The sequence below is a fragment of the Gordionus sp. m RMFG-2023 genome, chromosome 1 (assembly GCF_954871325.1).
Source record: "Gordionus sp. m RMFG-2023 chromosome 1, tfGorSpeb1-WG-v2, whole genome shotgun sequence".
NCBI classification, from domain to species: Eukaryota; Metazoa; Nematomorpha; class Gordioida; order Chordodea; family Parachordodidae; genus Gordionus; species Gordionus sp. m RMFG-2023.
Genome location: NC_088775.1, coordinates 85,940,667 through 85,961,624, shown reverse-complemented (window position 1 = coordinate 85,961,624; position 20,958 = coordinate 85,940,667). Strand labels below are relative to the sequence as shown.

Below are 20,958 nucleotides of genomic sequence, written 5' to 3'. Positions count from 1 at the left end.
TTTTCTTTCAGAAGTCTATTATCATATTTTTATCTTGTAAATTAAGAGAAGTTTTAATAGATGTTTCATTTATTTTTATATGAATACAGATCTAATTTAAGACTTTTGCGACAGATGCATAAACTCTTCATTTAACCAATAAATATTACATTAAAAAGAAACTTTATAAAAATAATATAATTTTTAATGAAAGAATATATATATATAACATTAAAAATATATACATAGAGAAAAATTAATGACCATATTTTTGAAATTCCCATTCTCTGTTATCTAGGGGACAAACCTGGCGAGTCCTTAGCCATCGTGATATGCAATGAAAATGAAATGCATGATTACAAACACCCCATGCAACTGTACATTCTTCACTTGTTGCTGAAGCTTGATTAGCTTGGCATTCAATGCACAAATCCATTATATGGTTGCGACATATAGCACAATTATCAACAACAATATCCCATGCCCATAAAGCTACTGCATTCCATTTTTTAACTTCAAATCTTTTTTTACTATTCACAGTACTACTACTTGTAATATCTGTATCTGTTAAACCAATTTTATTGGTTGATGTGGTAGATATTTCATTGTCTTGAGGTATAATATTTGCATCTTTTTCTTCATCTACTAATTCCATATTCATTGACATCTAAAAACTAATAAGATATATTGCATGGTTTAAAATATTACTTTTTTCAAAGATTTAAAGGTGTGATCACAAGTTGAAAAGCTTTCAGAAATAAAATATCGAATTAAGAAGTATCAAAATGATTGACGTGATATTTTAAATATAAAACAATTATAGTAGGTGTTTATTTAAAATAAAATTAAATTTTATCGTAAATCTTTCATATATTCTAGAGCTGAAATTACATAAGGCACATTTGATTATATTAAATAAAATTATTATAATAAATAAAATTATTATATAAATAATACAGTCTAACAATAAATTATTACTATTATATCAGTAGATTATTAAGTTCATAATTAAAAAACATATATAATACAAAGGTCATATAAAAAACAATTAAAGATTATAAAAATAAAGCGTATCGATTGAATTCTTATCTTTAAGGGGATCAAGTCAATGCCTTAAGATAGTTTATTAAGACCTCTCGTCCATTTACAACTTATATTGTTTATTTTATTATTGACTAATGAATGCGAGAAACTAACAACAACTAAACACCAAAATATGCAAATACTCCTATATTACCTTTTTAAGGGCACTTTCGTATCATTTTTGGCATTTATGTTTCATCCCCTCTCTTTGTATCTCTATTTGCTTTCCACAAAATGCTGTTGCAATAATTAATTTTAATTGAAATTTAAAGATTAATCAAAAGTAAACATTTTCATTAATCTTTATTCACAATGATATTCATATAATTATAATTCTCCCTAAATAGAATATCGATTTTTATTATTTTCATATATTTTACATATAAATAGAAAAAAACGGAATCAATAAATTAAATAAAGGATAAAGTTTTAATAATCAGGCCATCAGCTGCTTCTGTTAGCGTACGGCCAAAGTCAAAATTTTTTTTTTTAAATAAATTATTCTCGCATTTTAATAGCGTTGTGAAGAAATTAATATGTACAATATTGGTTTCATGAAAACTATTTCATTTTATTCCTTATCGCTGGCTGCTACTTATTTAGGAAGCACTATTGTATTTAATTATTATAAACCTTTAGAGGTAGTAATTGTATACATTTATTAATTTATATTTAATATAGGATTTTCCTAAATATATTGAAAGAGAAAGAAACTTAAATAAGCAGGAATAATTTATTGAAAAAGAGTCACATAATAAATACATTGTACATAATTATATATTCAATCATTTTAAAAAATATTATAAAGTAATATCAATTTGAACTGGTGTTGTTTGTTACATCTTGTTTTATGCTCTGAAATATTTCATAAAATATATATTACAAATCAAATTGTTTACATTCTTAGCAAAATTAATTCATTATATATTTTTTTACTGCCAAATTTAATAAACTGATATAGAACTGCTTCTTAACCCAACATTTTTTTTAAAAAAAATGGGCCTCTTTCCAGAAAGTTTTAGGTTCATATAAAAATTAAAGAAAGGGCAAGATTATATAATATTATGCAGGAAGAATGCTTAGTACACATATGAAGTCAGTATAATTATAATTTTGAATCATAATTTTAATCATTAAAGAATGGTAATATCAGTCATTAGCTTGAGCTTAGTTATCAGTGATTCACTTAATAATATAGCTGTCAAATAGAGTAGTTAAAAATCATTCTTTTTTTATAAACTCAGATTTTTTAATAGAAAACAATAATTTTGAAATATATGTCAGAAAATAATTACAGAAAAATAGTTATTAATCAAACAATTTTAACACTTATGCAACTCAAGAAAATTATTTTTAATCACATGACATGTCCAATTTGACAAGTTATATATTGAAATTAAAAACCATTTTTAATATATCATAATCTTACCTTAACTGTATCTTTGAAACCCATCTCTCTAACCTTCAATCCTACTTAACTTTAAACATATTTCATCCAATTAAAAAATTTCCTTGAGTTGATTTTTAATACATAACATCTATTTCCTGTGAAATTTATGATTAAACTATTGTTAGAAAATATTGAAATCGGCCCAGATCTCCCATCTTTGGATCTGTTGATTGTTTTTTAACTTTCTTCTATTATAGCATTTTTAAAAAAATGGAGATTTATAAACCTAAAATTATGCTATTTATAAATAAAGTAGTTAGAACTAAAAAAAATCTGAATACTGTTGATTAATTAATTATATTTATTCTACCATAGAAGATTTATTAATAAATTTAATATATTTTTATTGAATTAAATTTATGTTCTATTAAGAGATAATAATTATTTTTATAAGCCTGACCAGGTAATTTATATTTTTGAATCTAGAATATCTACCAGTGAAAAAAAAATTTTGTCTTATAAATTATCAATATATGCTCAAATAAAAATTTTATTACTTATGCATAAATAATTTACGATAAAAATAGGATTTTAATTATAAAAATCCATAATCAAAAGTTTTATTATGTGAAATGTATGTCAGGGTAAGGTAAAAACCAATTTAAATAAGAAAAAATACTTTTAAGTTGGTTTTAATTGGTACAATACTTGCTGTGAATACATACACCAAAGTGGGGAAAAAATAGGGTAGATATGCTCTAATAAGGAGAATAGAATATATATCAGAGACCTGCAGGCCTAGATACAGGGGCTGGGGCCTTATTTTAACTTTTTTTAAATATTCCTGGGATGTGCCTAAAAAAATTTATTTGAAAATACCTGAGTTCTAAAAAAATAATTTTTTAATACCCAGGTCGAGCTGGGAAGGTATATTTTAAATCGTCATTAGCTATAAAAATAGAAAATAAATATAATATATTTTATGAAAACCTGGGCCGGGATAAATTATTTTTTAAAAAAAATCTGGGCTTGGCTATGATAGTACCTCTGGAGGTATCCAAACTAAAATATGAAGGATTGATGAGAAATTCATTACAGTGAATGAGAATAAGAGAAGAAAAAAGAAAGTTTTTAGATAGTAACCTGCTTCTACTTTGGCAAACAACGATATGTATTTGTTAATGCTATGTCCTAAATATACTTTAAAAAATCTCAAAACTTTCGTAACTTTATAAAATTTGGAAACATGCCCAAAATAGAATCTTCCAATAAAAATTTATAATTTCCGTCAAATTATTTTTATAAATACTTCCCATTTTGATTACTATAACTTCCGATTTCTTATAATTTGATATTTTATTCTTAAAATGAAAACATTTTATTTCACTTCTTTTCATAAAAGTTACGAAATTTTGTTAATTATATTTTTGATATTTCACTGCCTAGAAAAAAATTGATCAAAGATTTCAAAAAATAACCTTCGAAAACTATATAAATAAAATTTTACTAACTAGCAGCGATAAAAAAAATCACGTGATTTTAAATCCTGCTCAAGCTTAAAAATCGGGCTAGAGGTCATTTTAATTTATATTATATCAATTAATCAGTTTTGGAAATAATATAGTGGAACAACATTCATTTACAGCTCATATTTTCAATTTTCCTTAGAAATAATTTGCTAAATAAAATTAAGGACCCGAGCGTGAAATGAACAAGAAAATTCCTGACCTCACTTAAAAAGGAAACATTTTTTTTTCCAAATTCTGATCGAATCCAAAATTCCGATCCCTTTAGGCTCTCTGTGGTACATGAATCTAACCAGTGTCGGTAAATAACTCTACGCGGAAGATTATTTATATTCGGTTTAAATAGAAGAATATAATTTTTTCATTCGGATCAAGACAGGATACGTGCTAGTTTGTGATATTATATATTTAGATAAGGACGAAAGCTGGGTGATGGCTAGTATTTACCTACAAATAGTATAATGCTAATTTTTTTTACAATTTTTAAGTTCGGTTTTTAAATAAAAGAGACTTTATCATCCGCACGATTTCACTAAAACACATGCCATATGGTTTAGGAATTTAGGCCTTATTTATAGTAAGCGCGATTTGCTCAAGCTACACGATATTATTCGCTAAGCGATTTTATAGATTCTCTCAGTATTTATAAATCTATACATATTATTGGCTCGCTTTTGTAAATAGTGTATAGCAAAAAAATTCATATCGTTTGAGCGAATCACACTTACCGTAACCCGCAGAGTGAGGTTATTTAAAAAATATATCTATAAATAAGGGAGTAATAATAAAATAAATAGAAATAATAACCTAAAATAATTTATAATTAATAGACTATTTACCGGACACTGGTTGAACATTACATGAGCCCCACGGCCACCCCCCCCCCTCCACCCTAATATATACTATAAATTTTATAACCAATCTTTTTAGCTTGTTAACGGTTATCTCTTTCATGATATGATCCCAATTAACGTCTTCTTTAAAGCCGGTATCTTTGCTCTCAATTTGATGGGCTAATTTAATGCGAGATAAAATTCTTTCGGATTTTGCCGGAACCAACAGGATATCTTCGTGCGGATCTGTTTTCATGGACGATCGTCTTTTGTTAGAAATCACGCCATCTTTTTTAGCTTTTTGTTCCATCAAATATGTGGTGGATGAACTCCTTTTTTTCGCTACCCCGTCGGAACCGACTCGTTTTAAAGGTAGCAGTCTTTGCGACTTTTCGAGATCGTCGATTCTTTGAATTATGATCTGTTTCATGGGTATGATCTCTTCCTTGATATCTTTAATTAAAAGGATTAATTTAAATATTAAAAAATAATCATCATAACTCCCCTACCCCATTTATATTTAGTACGATTCGCGACTATTTACACTGTATTTTTGTATTCCCTGGCAATTTCGCTCTAATGAAATCAAGGTAACTCAAAGGATATATAGAAGTAAAAAATGAAAAATATCTAAGAACAAAAAAATATCTGTATATCTTAGGAGTTGATGATTATTTAAAACTAAGATGCAGGGTCTCAAAAATTTAGGAGAATAAAAAAACGCCGCTAAAAGATCCGATTTTATAGGAGGGCGATTTAAATATAAAACACTACTAACTGATTGCAATTATGAACTTATAATCAATTTTACATACTTAAAGGAAAATGAATTCATTGTCTTAACTAAACTTCGACCATGACTGGAGTAAGAGTTTCTTTGACGTATATTTGGTGTTTGAGATGGACGGGTTTCATCCCAACCCGCCCGCCTATTGTTTTAATAAAAAGTTAACCCCCTTTTAACACCCATGGCTTTTTATAAAAAAATAATTTACCAGGTTCACCCGCCAAATTATTTAAAAATTTTAAGGTTATTTGATTGGTTCGTTTTAGCTCTTCATTTATTTTAATATAATTTTACTTATAAAATATGTAATATCCATTCGTCCCTTATTTTAAAAATAATACCCATTAACTCGCCGACCTAATATTTAAAAATTTTAATCTACCCCTTTGTGAGACTCAAAGTATATAGGCGTAGCCAGGATTTTGCTTTGGATGGAGGGGGGGTGGGGGGGGGTAGATATAATGTCGAATTTTTCTCCATAAATTTTATTGGAAGGCGTTAGGGTTCACTTATTTTAAACCCTTTATTTGGATTATATATATCATTAATTATTTTAAAAAAATTATTAATTTTTTATTAGTGTTGTTAAACGAGCTCGATTCTTTAAAAACAACTAGACCTGTGCGCCAGCCGGCCGTTGGCCGGCCGCCGGCTTTTTTGGGTATGCCGAAAACGCCGCCGTTTATGAAAATTGCGCCGGCGCGCCGCCGATTTTCATATCGCGGCGTACGGCCGGCGCAGAATTTTTTTTCATATTTTATATCTTTTTATTCTAATAATTGGTCAACATCACTGTTGTAATTTTATTAATGCCAATCAGGATTTTAATGAATTTTTATTTTCTACATGTTTTTATTATATAATAGGAATTAATAAATTAAAATAGTTATTAAATAAATATATTTAAATTATATTTCACGCACTCATTAAATTTTCTGTATTTATTTTATGAATGTTATATAGCTCCACCATATCCTTCTACAATTTTAAAATTATAATTATATTGATGTCATTATAAAATTCAATCATTCAAAGTTACCATAATTTTACATATTTTTAAAATGGATGCATCAACATTTAATAATTCTATAAATAATTTTAGTATTATTATCTAGGTATTGGCTTCTCTTTTAGATCCAAGATTTCAAAAATTGACAATTGTGTCAAAGTATATAGAAGAGCAAAATTGCACAACTTCAGAATTTATAATAAAACATCTTAAACTTATAAAGAATGATGATATTAAGGTAGTAAATATAGCGACTGAGGATTCAAGTTATTTGACAAAACTGGCAAATAAACATTACACAATTAACAATTATGATTCCACATTAGGTGACTTAGAACAAGAATGCCACATTCTACTTGGAAAACGACATTCACAAGAAATGGATGTTTTAAATTTTTGGAGAGAAAAGAAGAGTGAACTTCCCAATCTTTCCAGGCTGGCGAAAAAAATTCTATGTATTCCGGCGACTAGTACATCCAGTGAAAGAGTTTTCTCTACCGCTAGATTGACGTTGAATTCGAGGAGATCATCATTATGCCCGGAAAATTTAAATAAAATAATTTTTATACATGACAATTATAAAATTGCAAAATCTTTTTTAAATGTATAATGAGTTTTCTCATAAATAAAGATTAAAAAAATATGCCAAGATATGTGTAGTGTAGTGTATATTTTATTTTTTAAAAAAAATTATATAAAAATTTATAACTGCGCCGATTTACGCCGCTTTTGTTGACAGCGGCTATCGGCGCGCCGCCGGCCTTTGATAAAATTTTTGAAAATCGCGCCGGCCGCCGATAGTTTCGTCGGCGCACATGTCTAAAAACAACTAATTCAATTGGCAAAAAATATTATGCAAACCTAAAAGATTCGTCCATCGATGTCCAAACTTTTTATGCCATTGTAACGACAAATACAAAATGATTTGTGTTTTTTAAAAAATCGCGGCCACTAACTTTTGCGACTCAACGCGATCGTTTAACTATAAATGCGATATGTTATTTATTTACTGTATTTTGTATTTATCGCGTCTAAATCGCAATCGCGCCACTATGAATTCAGGGTAATGTATTTAAATTTATATAAATTGTATTTTGTTTAAAGTATACAATTTATGGTAATTGATTGATTATCGTAAATGTACTTTCGATGAATATAAATATATAAACATATTATTGTTAGAGTTAGAGTGAAATTATCTTTTGATCTTTTCATTTTGTAAAAATAAAATTATATTTCATTTTTATAAAAACCATTTTTATCTTAAACTCCACAGCCATCTATAAGTAAAGTCTCCTAGGCTTGCCTTAATATTTTTGGATAAAATATGTGGATGGCCTTTTTTTAAAAAATTGAGCTGTTTAACAACACTAATTTTTTCCAAAAAACTTATTTCTCTATTAAATGATTGATTACACATTTACATATTATATATATACATTTTTTTTTAAAGTGGACTGAGGAGAAAGAGTTCTGAGTAGGGGATGGTATGGTTATCAGCTTAAAATGATATTTACATAAATCTCTGATGGGAAGTATGTGCGTTATCTGCGCATGCGTAATCAAGCAAAATTATGTATAATATCTTAGAAAACTATCTAAAATTTGGCATGCTGGAATATATTATCACTGGAAAAATCAGATTTATATTCAAATTTAAAATATTCCTAATAAATAATTTAAAGTTAGAAAATAGTAAAAAAATATTTCTAAACACTTTTCTAAATTTAGAGATCTGACGTGTGTCAAAAATATACCTATTCCTATAAAATTTCAGATGCCATGGTGGCGATATTTAAGCAATTTATACTATATCCAATTATGTGTGTTTATACCACCAGTTTGGCGATTCATTAGATTCATTTAAAAGTGTCCATGAGTCAGCTGTAGGGCCATTTTATGGTTTGCACTTTGATAAAATTGACATTAATATACATTCATTAATGATAAATAAGACAATTATTCGGAGTGCAAACCACAAAATGGCGTTTGACTTCTATGTATGTAACACTTTAAATTAATTAATCGCCAACCAATCTAGTAATATAGATTATATCTAATATTATACGGATGGTAGGAGATATTAATTTGCTGATTAGATACATTATCTGTGGGAATTTAGTAAATAATATGTATTAACCCTTATCAATGGAAACATTTTGCTTATACAAAGCCTTGAGTATTCTGTCGACATGCTTTTGGTGTTCTAGTAAGGAGTTTATCTTGCTTTCCAAAGTACTGATCTTCTTATCAGGATCATCCTTCGATTCCCCCTTTAGCACACTATATTCGATGTTAGGCATTCCGATATTGTGATCTTTGCTAGGAGCACCGCTCTTTAATTCGCTGTCGATTCTTGCGTTGGAATCCAAAATAGTTACGGGATGGTGCGTAATATTATCCTTCTTGAGTTTATTGTCAATTGGATCATTTTTTTCGTGGTGCCTTGATTGTTGCGAATGATCGGCAGAGGGTGATATTGCGCCCTCCGTCTTCGTGCCATGATCCGGAGAATTGTGTTTTATTTTTTTATTGATATTTTCGTGATCATTTATCTCCTTAGGGTTCGCGCAAGTTGTAGGAGAGGTAGACGGTTCTTTGTGTTCGCCTATGATAGCGTTCCTCTTGGATCTACCATCTTTTTCAGAATGTTCCGAAAATTTCTTTCCATCGCTCATTTCTTGAGGTCTTATTTTAGCGACAACCTGTGGATTACGTTTGTCAGGGTAGCGCTAATTTCGCATATGCAAATGGCGCAATTTAAAAAATAAAAATCATTACATTTTTTATTTTTTAAACTAAAACTAATATGAGGAAGTTATTTATCATCAATTTTTCATATAAAATGTCAAACAATCAATTCTATAAAAACATTGTTAGAAAAAATCTTCGAGAAATAATTCCTTCATTCATTTACTCATTTTCAACCCAGAAATTGGATTTCGTGCAAAGGAAGGAGTTGAAGCGTGAATCACGTATATTCACTGATATCCATACACATAAATTGTTGTAAGTGATTGATTATTGATTAAGGGGATTTTTTTATAGCGATCAATATTTAAAATAAGTTTTATATCGTCAGATGAGTATTATAATGTAATCAATTTTTTCATAAAAAAAATTCAGGAGAGCCATGTTTTAATTTCTTTTTCTTTCTTTCTTTCTTTCTTTCTTTCTTTCTTTCTTTCTTTCTTTCTTTCTTTCTTTCTTTCTTTCTTTCTTTCTTTCTTTCTTTCTTTCTTTCTTTCTTTCTTTCTTTCTTACTTTCTTTCTTTCTTTCTTTCTTTCTTTCTTTCTTTCTTTCTTTCTTTCTTTCTTTCTCTCTCTTTCATTCTTTCTTAATAATAGTCAACTCATATGTAAAACGAATCTTAAACGTATAAATATTATTCGATTCATTATTTTAAGCGAATAAAAAATTTCTTCTCCTTCCCCTACACCCCCTAACCCCACACCCCTCTCCTCTAATATTGTATTCAATATATCATTATAAGGAAGAATTTGAAAAAAAAATTAGTAAAAAGTCAATAAATTTTTTAAATAACGATTATAATTCAAAATTTATAGAAAAAAAAGGTGAAAATACAATATTATTTATAAAAATTCTAATATAGTCGACAATAAGTGGACCTAAAGATCTTCAATAAAATTTATGAGAGAAATAATTTACCCAATGGTGCTTTCCCTCCAGAAAAATCCTGGATAAGTCAGTGGTTCGTCACAATCATATACATAGGAATCAGGGTAACGATGTATAGTCTTAACCATCTTATAACAATTCGCTAGACAACCAAATTTTAAAAAAAAAATACAATAAAAGACCCGTTATTATGTATTATAGGAATCACCTGATTCCATATTCTCTATCAGAGATCTGCAATGCTCTGGCCGGGTAATGTTATTAATTAGTAGGTCGAGCCAAACGACCCGATTTATTTAGATAATCGTATAAATCTACCTCACCCTGAATTCACAATTAGCGCGAATATTTTTGTAAACAATGCCGCCAATTTGCGTTAACCATGAATTCAGGATGACATTTTTGAAGAAGGTTCTTATTATACATCTCGGGTTATATGACGCTTTCCTATTTTTAGCCTTATAAATTTCTGATCTCTTGAGACGCGAGTTATAGAGATCTGCCCAACCGAGGCCTAATAAAGCCCAGGATGACAATATTGAACACCTTCCATTTTTATATTTGGGATTTTTTTTTGAAATATTTTTTCATCCACTAAATAATAAAATATAAATTATTTTAAAAAAATATGTTATTCTCTCAAATATAATTTTACCACACCTTTCATAATCACTCTTATATTTTACTTTTGGTGTATTTTACGATTCAATTTAAATATTTCTACGATTTAAATCATTTAAAAATTAGCCCGAAAAATTGAATCAGTAGCTAAGAATTTACCATGTGGTCATTTCGGATTATTTATTTTTCCCCTATTAACTTGCATATATATATTATTATTTTAATTGATAAATTTTAAATATGAAACGATGATTGATCTGACTTCATATAATTAATATTATCTCAGATCGTGCCATAAAATTCTGAGTTTTCAACACATTTCCTTTCCCCCCGGTTCTTATTTTCCCTGTGGCAAACTTTTTAGTTTTTAGTTGTAGTCTTTTGATAAATTTAATATTTATATTATAATAACTTTTATTGTCAAATTTAACAATTTCTTCCTAATTTTTTTTTCAATTTTCAATTTATCAAATGATATTTACTATCATTATTTTTGAATATTTAAAAATATTTTTTTTTATATAAAAGAGATTTCAAAAAAAAAGGAAATAAAATAAATACTATTACACTAATGAATAACTTAACCGATAATTTAAAAGGCCTTAAGCACAATGATTAATTTATAAAATTTACTGCATTTATTGTTAATGTTAGTAATGTTGTTACACGGCTCGTTTTAAGCCGATTTTTAAAAATGGCTAACTCAATATTTTAGCCAAAAAAATATTGCCTAAGCCTCGATATTTCGCTAATACTCGATAAAATTTAAGTTCGTTCAATATCACACCATGTTATACCTAACATTATCCCATTTATTTATGGTATAAATACGTTGTTTATATAGATCTGCACACAACACTATTAAAAATATATGGCCTTTCCGTATTTTTCAGGTTGAACAAAAACAAATACTTCAATGCCAGGTCCAAAATGGCCAGTTAGAGAAAAAAACTTTTTTGGAACTTTTAGAGGAACCGGTTGCCGATCTATGATTTTTATTCGTCTTAAGAAGGATATAAGCATGGAGATTTGGAGTGTGGCGGGAAACTGTTTGAAAGTTTTATAATTTTGAGTAAGTCAATTTTTTAATCTTCTTTCTTTAAGTTGTAATTGACAAGTTTTATCCATGATAAAAACCTCAATTTTGAGTCTAAATAAAAAAATTTATTTTTAAAACTTTTTGTATTTATTTTCTGGGTCCCCTGTAATATTTTAAAGTTTTGCCTTCGATTTTTATTATAAAAAAAAAATAAAGACAAAGTTCCTTTGCGTTTAAATAACGAAATGTTTAAATATGATAATATTTTTTTTAAAAACCTGACCATAAAATTCCAATTTAGCCGAGAATATATAGTTTTTTTAGGTCAGGATTTAATCCCTATATCTTTTAAGATTTGTGCCATGCGATTAAACTCATATGATTAAAATGGGATTATAAATTTTCCAATTTTTAAGGGAAAAACTTTTATCAGTATTTAATTATAAAAGAAAATGATATCGTAACCCGCCTAATTTTAAATAATGTTCGTTATATAATTGTTTTGTTTATTTTTGAACTATCTTTTTTAAAATTGAAATTTTAAGTCGTTATAAATCTTATAATATTTAAAAAAACAAAGAACCATTATAAACGAAATATAGGTTGATTTAATGATTTAACATGATTTTTAAAATATGAAATCTAAAACATACCCCCCTTCCCCTTTTCCGGCAAAATGAGTTAAAAATTTGATAATGCTAATTAGAAGATGATAATATATAATAAACGTTTAGGATTCTTTTTACAAAGAATATCTAATTATTATTATTTGCTAACCATAGTTTTGGGATGAATTTTATATTATATTGTACATTGAAACAAGATATTCAATGGCTTTTTTTAGAAAATATACTTAATTAAATTTTAAAAAAGAATTTAAATGGGCTCATAGACTGGCGACACAAAAAAAGGCAGCAAAGAGGTGACAAATCGATAATTATGATTTCAAATTAAATCAAATCAATATATGAAGTGAACTGGATTGAGATATGAAATATGAAAGCCCCAAGTAAAAAGGCGCATCATTTTTAATGAAAGAAAGAAAGAAAGGATAATTATGAATTCAAATTAAATTAAATGAATATATGAAATGGAGAACTGGATTGAGACAGAAATATGAAACATTTTCTTGTATATTTGCAAACAAATCTAAATCCTTGTCTTATTTTAATTTTTTTTTTTAAAGAAAAGGGTAAAATTGACATTTTTTGTGGATATGTTTAAATAAATAGGAGATAAATGTTTTAAAAAATTATTCAAAATAAATTTATACTTAAAAGGTGCTAAGCCTTATATCCCATATTTTGATGTCGTGCAACGCATTGCATTTTTTAACAATACGTAAACCTTTATAAATCTGAGCAAAAGTTTTTTTTTGAGAATGGGGGCGGGGTTAATATAAACACCATTTCTTATTTATTTATGATAAGATGAGCAATATTGTCCCCGAGCAAGGTTATACTATTTTCACCTTATAATAATCACCTCTTCTAAAGACATTATCCAAAAATCCTAAAATAAAGGCGAAATTCTCACGGGAACGCTCATTTTCATTTTTTAATATTATCTGATTTCACGAAATTTGACATTGCAGAGCGAGTCAATGTTTTGCCTTTCTTACTAATTCTTTTTTTAAAAATATAATTTCAACCCCCGTCTCCTCCTCCACTCTTTCTCTGGTTACATAAATATATTGATTTTTCTATAAAAAGTTTATATTTGGGAATTTTATTTAATTATATTTATTTTTACATTCGCCCAAAATAAAATGGGAAGAATTTTAATTTTTTTTTTGCGTCATTAAAAATTTTTATATAAATAATTTAAGATGTATCTTTAGTAAAATTTGAATTTATTCCTAATTTATTATATTTCTAAATATTTTCAGGAGTTTTTAGGGTATATATAAATATATATATATATTATTTATTTGGCAAAATATCTCGTTTCATTTTCATTAGGCAGTATTTGGAGAGAGATACGATATTACAAATTGCATTTTTTTTAAAAAAATATGTATTATATACTAGTATATATCGATTTTGTCTTAATTATTGAAATTAGGCCAAAAAAATTAGTTTTTTTGTCAATCTAATTAATCGCATATTCAGGTCCACGTAAACAAGGGGAGCGGTCGGGGCTAGTTAACCGTCAAAATTATACTATTTGTCTCTAAATTTTTTTATTTTGTTGCATTTATAAAAGTGATTCATAAATTTTAAAAAAAAGTATAATATTCATGAAGTTAGTGTTGTTAAACGGCTCGTTTTAAGCCGATTTTTTACAACGGCTAACTCAATATTTTAGCCAGAAAAATATTGTCTAAGCCTCGAGATTTCGATAATATATGTCTAGACCATTGCTCCTTCTAAACAAAATCTTCAGGCTTGCGTAATATTTTTTCTGGATAAAACTTTGAGTTAGCCGTTTTTAAAAATCGGCTCAAAACGAGCCATTTAACAACACTTATGAAGTTATGCTTAAATTTACCTAATTGAGTCATTTTTTTTATACAAATTATTTATATTATAATATATTACATAAAGATTAATTACTTAAGTCATATTCTAACATCCCTATTCACGAATCCCATTTTTAAAAAAAATAACGAACTTAGTTATCATTATTTTGTTTATGAAAATATATTAATGCCCAGATGAATCGGGTCCCACGTCAGTCATATTAGCATCCTGTGTCTATTATTAAACTAAGAACTATGAGAACCAATAGAAACAAAGGAAATTTTAGATCCGTTGATTTACACGCTTTTCTTTATATCAGCATGACCTTTTTCTATCATTATTTTTTTTTAAACTATATTTTTATATCTAATATAATTAAATATTCTTTTCCTGGACGAACACATTATCCATTTCTTTATCTCTAAAAAACAAAAGTTATCAATTATATATATAAATATGTTCTAGATAAAAACCTTCATTTTATTCATACTATCAACATTGGTTAAAAGTTATTTGTTCAATAAATTCCAAACCAAAGGAATTTACATATTTAAAATTTAAATCAGCTCTTTCCCCTGCCCCCCCCCCTTATCACGGTAATATAATATATGTACAGTTATTGGGTATAGACTTTCCCTTGTCCAACTTTTTAAATCTCAGCCTATAAACGTTTAAATGACAGTCATGGAACACTGTTGGGCTTACATGTACTTGGGGCCTTTCCTCTAATAGGTAAAGGGTCAAATGAGGAATACCTAACATATATGTTGTATCTACAACGATTAGAAGGCGATGCGCTTTATCCCGTCGCGTATTTTTTTTTACAAAAATAAACCCACAAACGTAAATAATTATAAATATAATTATCACACCTATAAATTATAAACTTATATAATATTATTTAATAACATTTTATAAAACGAAGAAGGAAAAATAGCATCTATCTTGTTAGAATTCAAAAATCTGGAAAGACGAAGAAACATTGTATTGTTATATTTATATTATTATATAATAAGTTTTTTATAATTTTTTTTTTAAAAAAAAATAACATAATTTATGAATAATAATGGAACAATAAATGTGAAAAAAAATTTAATATTTTCCTTTCACATCTTTTTTAAAATAAAAACTATTCTTCTTTTACGTATAACATAACTATGAATATTATAACTTTCCTGCCTGGCTGCATAATATAATGATTTCATAATTAATTCTTTTATTATAATAAATAGATATATTATTTTTAAAAAAGTGCATTTTATCAAACATTTTCATAATTGAAAACGGGGTCATTCAAGCCATATACAAAACTAAGAATATTTCCGAAATACAGGGTATTACTTTATAGGGAGTGAGGTATATATTAATAACTTTTCGAGGGTGTTTTTAGAATAGTTTTTAAATGCTTTTTTGAAAATGGGTGGTTATCATAATTGGATAATGACTAACTTCCGGCGAATTCGGCTCAAGAATTCGGCTCAATCTACAAGCACGTGCCAAAGAAAATCCATTAGCATTAAAGTCTTTTTGAGCTGCTATATTTTTAGGAATAATTTCGAAGCCAAAGGGATAGTTTTCGACTAAAAACTCGGTTTAGCCAATTTTATAACCGCAAAACTATATAGTAATTGCCTGACTATAGTGGTTATATATGATGGTAACACCCCTGCTTTATAGCACTTTTACCGGGAAAAGTATCATTTCTACACGGCATTCATAGTGGAATCCGAAGACACGATTTAACAGCTGATCGATTTTAAGAATCTATTTATGGATCAATTTTTTGTTTATCATGATAATAATCTAAAAAATATAAATATTGATTTTAATAAAAGATAAATTGATCTTTTAAAATAGATTTATTATAAATCAATCAGCTGTTAAATTATGACGGATCGGATCCCACTATGAATTGCAAATGATAATATAAAACTGACTTGCTTATTCAAATAAAAACAACAAATATTTGTTTATCGTTCTACACACGGCCTGTTTATTTTTCACTATTTGGTCAATGTCGTTAAAAATTTCGATCGAGTTTCTATAATTATGAGTACATATTTAAAAAGAATTATTCGTTATTCGATTTTGTTTATTTTAGGAATACGAATAGCAAAACTATTCGATTCGAATACTAAATAACATTACATTTTAAATTATTGTAGTAAATATTAAAATTGAAATTATTTTTAATTATTCAACATATTTCTTGTGGAACTTTTTATTCATTTTATACTTCACATCTTATAGATTATTTACTTAATTTTTTAAATTTTAATAATCCATTTTTTTATGTTCAATTTTCGAATATGTATAATTCCCAATATTCGGTTCGTATTGTTTGGTATAATTAATGCAATAAAAATTTGATTTTTAGGAAATAAATATGATAATCAAAGTTAGATCAATTTTTATTTTGTTCGATAGTAAGGAGTTCGTGATAGCGAATTATTAAGAGATTTGAGGCCAATCCAATATATCTTTGTCCGTGGAACCAGGAAGCCTTTTAAAGGGAACGTTCCAAAAAAAACTTGACTTAATACTACCCTATAACCTTGCTTTAATGCATCCCTACCCCTCGCCTGCATTTTGCATCTACTTTTTAGTCAAGTCCAATCAGGGCATAGAATACTATTAAAACACCACTTAAATGAAGTAGCTTGGACGGTGTCTATAAGTATGTAGATTCTTTTCCATGTTTCTCCGGTTAAAGTTAGAATAGAACCCTATATTGATCAAGCGACAATAATCTCAATTTTCGGTCGGCTGAAAAACACTTTATAAACATTGTACTTTTGGGATATTAATATTGAAGGAAGGAAAAATAAATCAAGTTATAAACAAAGGTAATATGGGAGGCAAAATCGCTCAATTTGAGCCAATTTTAAAACGATCAACTCATTATTTTATCCAGGAAAATATTACGCAGGCCCGAAGATTTTGCTCATAGAGGGCAGAAAGGTTTAAACATCTATTAAATCCCGAAACTTAGGCAATATTTTTCTGGGTAAAACATAGGCTCGAATGGAACAATTTGGCATCACCACAAACATGATATCATGGATAGACAGGACCAATTGTTCTGTTAGTTTTTTTTTAAATATCGATCTTCAGCCAGCCGGCTGGTCCATGGAACTGTCTAAACCAACTTGATCTTTACTCTTTATGATGAATAATCTCTCATATTATCACTATTTTATTTTATTTAAATATATATATTCAATAATAAGGTGTCGTCACAAATATTATATAAAACTTTATAAAATAAGCGATAAAGTAATTATTATGATATAAAATGCATTTGTATTTTTTTGGGGGGAAATGTTAGCTAAGGCAAAAAAAAAAATATATATAAATACTATAATTATAAAAATTTTTTGTATAAGTAAAATAAATATAAAGTAATTATATAATTCCATTTAATAGAAAATAAATAATATCTATGACAATTCATATCAGCGGTGACACGTCATTTTAATTTCCCATAAAAATAATTTACATTAAAATTTTACGAAAACCTTGTTACGTTTTTAATAAAAGAAGCCATGATGATGTGTCACCAGCTGATTTGTATTCAAGGAAGTCTTCAAAATGAATTTTTACCAATCTATAGGGTAAGTATTATACGTCATTGGTTCTTCCATTCCAAATATAAAATGAAATATTGTTATGTAAATATTAAAAAACGAATATCCGATTAATTATTGTATCAATTTGCGATTTGAAAATATAATTTATATTGTAATTACGTATGTTTGGTTTTCAAAAAAAATAATATTAAAAAAATTTAGAAAAAAATGCCAACTGTAAAAAAAACAAGGCTAAATTTTTAATATATATTTTTTTAAATAAATAATGAGGAAATATCATCCTTTTTAATCACTATTTTTCCTCCTTTTTTTGTAATTCCCAGGGTGGCAGAGTATTATATTCGAAGTTTGAACACTTTATCTTAACTTTTTCTTAATATCCGCGCAATTTTTGCGGTTTCTCGATGGGGTAGAATTAAAGAACGGGTCATTAAATTTTCGGTGCCAAGGAGCTCAGCGGTGCTTCGATTTTCGAAGAGCTTTATCTTGGATGAAACGGAATGCCGCACATCAGTCTGCGAGTCTTCCTTTTCGTCATTGTCCAAGGCTGAATCAATATCACTGGGAGATTGATCTTTGGGAGAACATATTTTGTTCTTTTTTTCAGGGTTTTCATTTGTTGGGGTAGGACTAATTCTATTGGTCAAATTTATGGAAGTGTTATTGTAAAGTCGGTGCTGGTGTTGTTTGGTTTGCTGCGGACAATTACGTTTGGAAGTATTTAGGAGGTTGAGGCGAGGTCTTGGAAGAGTATAAGAATTTTGGTAAAAATTTTCATTAATTCTCTCATAATCATTGTTCAGTGGTAAATACAAGTTATTCCATGGAGCATTATACTCGTTTGAGGGTCTTTTATCCTTCCCATTGTTTATGTTACTATAACAATTGTAGATGGAAGAAGGATAATTTTTATCACTATAATCAGATTTGATGCTGTTCTTATTGTCATGTCTTATTTTGTTTAAATTTGGTAAGTAGTCAGAACTGGAAGATAATGTTGTTAAGGTATAGGTCAATGATTCCCAAGGTAAGTCATAATTATTTTCGGATGATACTTTATAATTTATATCCTTTTTGAAGTTGTTTGGTGTACCCGGTTCATCAAATGGAATGTCATAAGTATGTTGAATTCTTTGCATTTTGTTTTTGGAATTATAATTGCATTTAAGGGTATTAGAATTATAATTGTTATCAGAATTAAAATATGGGATATATTGATTAGAATTTATAATATTCTTATAATTTATGGTTGTTAATTTTTTGGAATCAATTATATAGGCTGGCAAAAGGCCCATTTTAGATTCAGGAACAATATTATTTAATAATTCATGACCATTTATTTTGTTAGAATTAGATTTATGTTTCAATTCATATATTGAATATGGATCTATATTTTTTTCTTCTATAACATCTGTTATGTTATGAATCATTGAACTGGTCAATGACCGTGTGTATGGTGGCATGCTGATGGAATGTAATTTCTACAATCATTTAAATATATTAAACAATGTATATATATTATATTACCTTTGCTTCAATAACAGACTTTAATTCTTCTAACTTAATACTAGGCTTAACAGAACATTCCAAAAATTCAATATCTAATTTTTTAGAATTATGGCTGCCAAATTTATTGAGATTTGATATCAATTTATTTTTAGGTTTTTCATTACTATAACTAAATATAGTTTTAAATGTTCCAAATTTTTGATGGAACTTAGAGGAATTCGTTTTGGAATCTTTTGGTATAAATTTTTCATTATTAATATTATTAGAGTTAAATTTAAATTTTGATTTTTTGGAGTTATTTAAATTACATTTGAAAGTCCAAATATCTACAATCCAGGGCATAACCCAAAATCAATTCTCATTTCAATGTCTGAATGCTTTAAATTTCCTATCAGCTGCTTTTGCCTAATATTAAGAATGTGCTAAATGTTACTAATATAATAAAAATTTGAATATATAATTGATTGCGTCATGTTTATTCCATTATAAAACATAGGAGGGTTCTTACATCATTTGAAAATTATAAAAAACCTATTACATCTATTAAGTATACAATGCACACTATAACATCTCAATCTCAGCCAACTTAAATTTTTCAAACTATTTGTATCTTAATGAATATAAATATTAAAAAGATAAAAAATTGAACCATATTAAAACTTAGTAACTTAATATTTATTTCTACATATTGATATTATTGCTTTCCTTGATTAAACTTCACATTAGTGGTAATTTTGGTTAATGTTAATTCTAAAAAAAAGGTAATTTTGAAAATAATTTTTTGAGCCCTATGAGATTGTGAAAGATAGTGACATCTCTTTTACACAAATTACAAATGCACATACCTTAGTGATAATTACCAAGTCAAATGGCAAATGTTACTAATATAATAAAAATTTGAATATATAAATTGCGTCATGTTTATTTCTTTATAAAACACAAGAGGGTTCTTACATCATTTGAAAATTATAAAAAACCTATTACATCTATTAAGTATACAATTCACACTATAACATCTCAATCTCAGCCAACTTAAATTTTTCAAACTATTCGTATCTTAATAAATTTAAATATTAAAAAGATAAAAAATTAAACCATATTAAAACTTAGTAACTTAATATTTATTACTACATATTGATATTATTGCTTTCCTTGATTAAATTTCACATTAGTGGTAATTTTGGTTAATGTTAATTTAAAAAAAAAGGTAATTTTGAAAATAATTTTTTGAGCCCTATGAGATTGTGAAGGATAGTGACACCCCCTGTTACACAAATTACAAATGCACATACCTTAGTGATAATTACCAAGTCAAATGGCCAACTTATATAGCATTTAATTTTAAAAAATCTATCTCCATTGGACTAGAATAATAGAATTCATTATTCATTTTAAATTACCCGACTTATTCGCAATAAATATGTGTGTCGTAAGTTGAATTTGGTACTTAGTACAGATGTAAAGCAGGGGTCATTAGATTTTTACAAAAA

The 20,958-nt window shown here is 27.3% G+C and overlaps 3 protein-coding genes across 3 annotated transcripts; all 3 read right to left on the bottom strand.

The window, feature by feature from the left end:
* Nucleotides 1-235: 235 nt before the first annotated feature.
* LOC135930866 (RING-box protein 1) lies at nt 236-634 on the bottom strand. The gene has a single exon (XM_065467663.1). It carries the CDS (start codon nt 632-634, stop codon nt 236-238), a length of 399 nt encoding a protein of 132 aa, XP_065323735.1.
* Nucleotides 635-1,830: 1,196 nt separating this feature from the next.
* Nucleotides 1,831-10,287, bottom strand: LOC135922982 (uncharacterized). Its single transcript, XM_065457552.1, has 4 exons — nt 10,278-10,287; nt 8,748-9,339; nt 4,897-5,264; nt 1,831-1,917 (listed from the first exon to the last, which is right to left on the bottom strand). The coding sequence occupies exons 2-4, from the start codon at nt 9,283-9,285 to the stop codon at nt 1,876-1,878; spliced, it is 948 nt and encodes a 315-aa protein (XP_065313624.1). The 5' UTR covers nt 9,286-9,339; nt 10,278-10,287; the 3' UTR covers nt 1,831-1,875.
* A 7,413-nt stretch (nt 10,288-17,700) lies between these two features.
* Nucleotides 17,701-19,866, bottom strand: LOC135931730 (putative uncharacterized protein DDB_G0282133). Its single transcript, XM_065469007.1, has 2 exons — nt 19,487-19,866; nt 17,701-19,440 (listed from the first exon to the last, which is right to left on the bottom strand). The coding sequence occupies exons 1-2, from the start codon at nt 19,808-19,810 to the stop codon at nt 18,322-18,324; spliced, it is 1,443 nt and encodes a 480-aa protein (XP_065325079.1). The 5' UTR covers nt 19,811-19,866; the 3' UTR covers nt 17,701-18,321.
* Between the last annotated feature and the right edge of the window lie 1,092 nt (nt 19,867-20,958).

Coding starts and splice junctions, on each gene's coding strand:
- LOC135930866 (XM_065467663.1), bottom strand. CDS start 634: ATGGAATTAGTAGATGAAGAAAAAGATGCAAATATTATACCTCAAGAC.
- LOC135922982 (XM_065457552.1), bottom strand. CDS start 9,285: ATGAGCGATGGAAAGAAATTTTCGGAACATTCTGAAAAAGATGGTAGA. Junction 5,265..8,747: donor AAATGTTTCCATTGATAAGG/GTTAATACATAT, acceptor TTTTAATTAAAG/ATATCAAGGAAGAGATCATA. Junction 1,918..4,896: donor TTAACAAGCTAAAAAGATTG/GTTATAAAATTT, acceptor GAAATATTTCAG/AGCATAAAACAAGATGTAAC.
- LOC135931730 (XM_065469007.1), bottom strand. CDS start 19,810: ATGCCCTGGATTGTAGATATTTGGACTTTCAAATGTAATTTAAATAAC. Junction 19,441..19,486: donor AGTCTGTTATTGAAGCAAAG/GTAATATAATAT, acceptor AAATGATTGTAG/AAATTACATTCCATCAGCAT.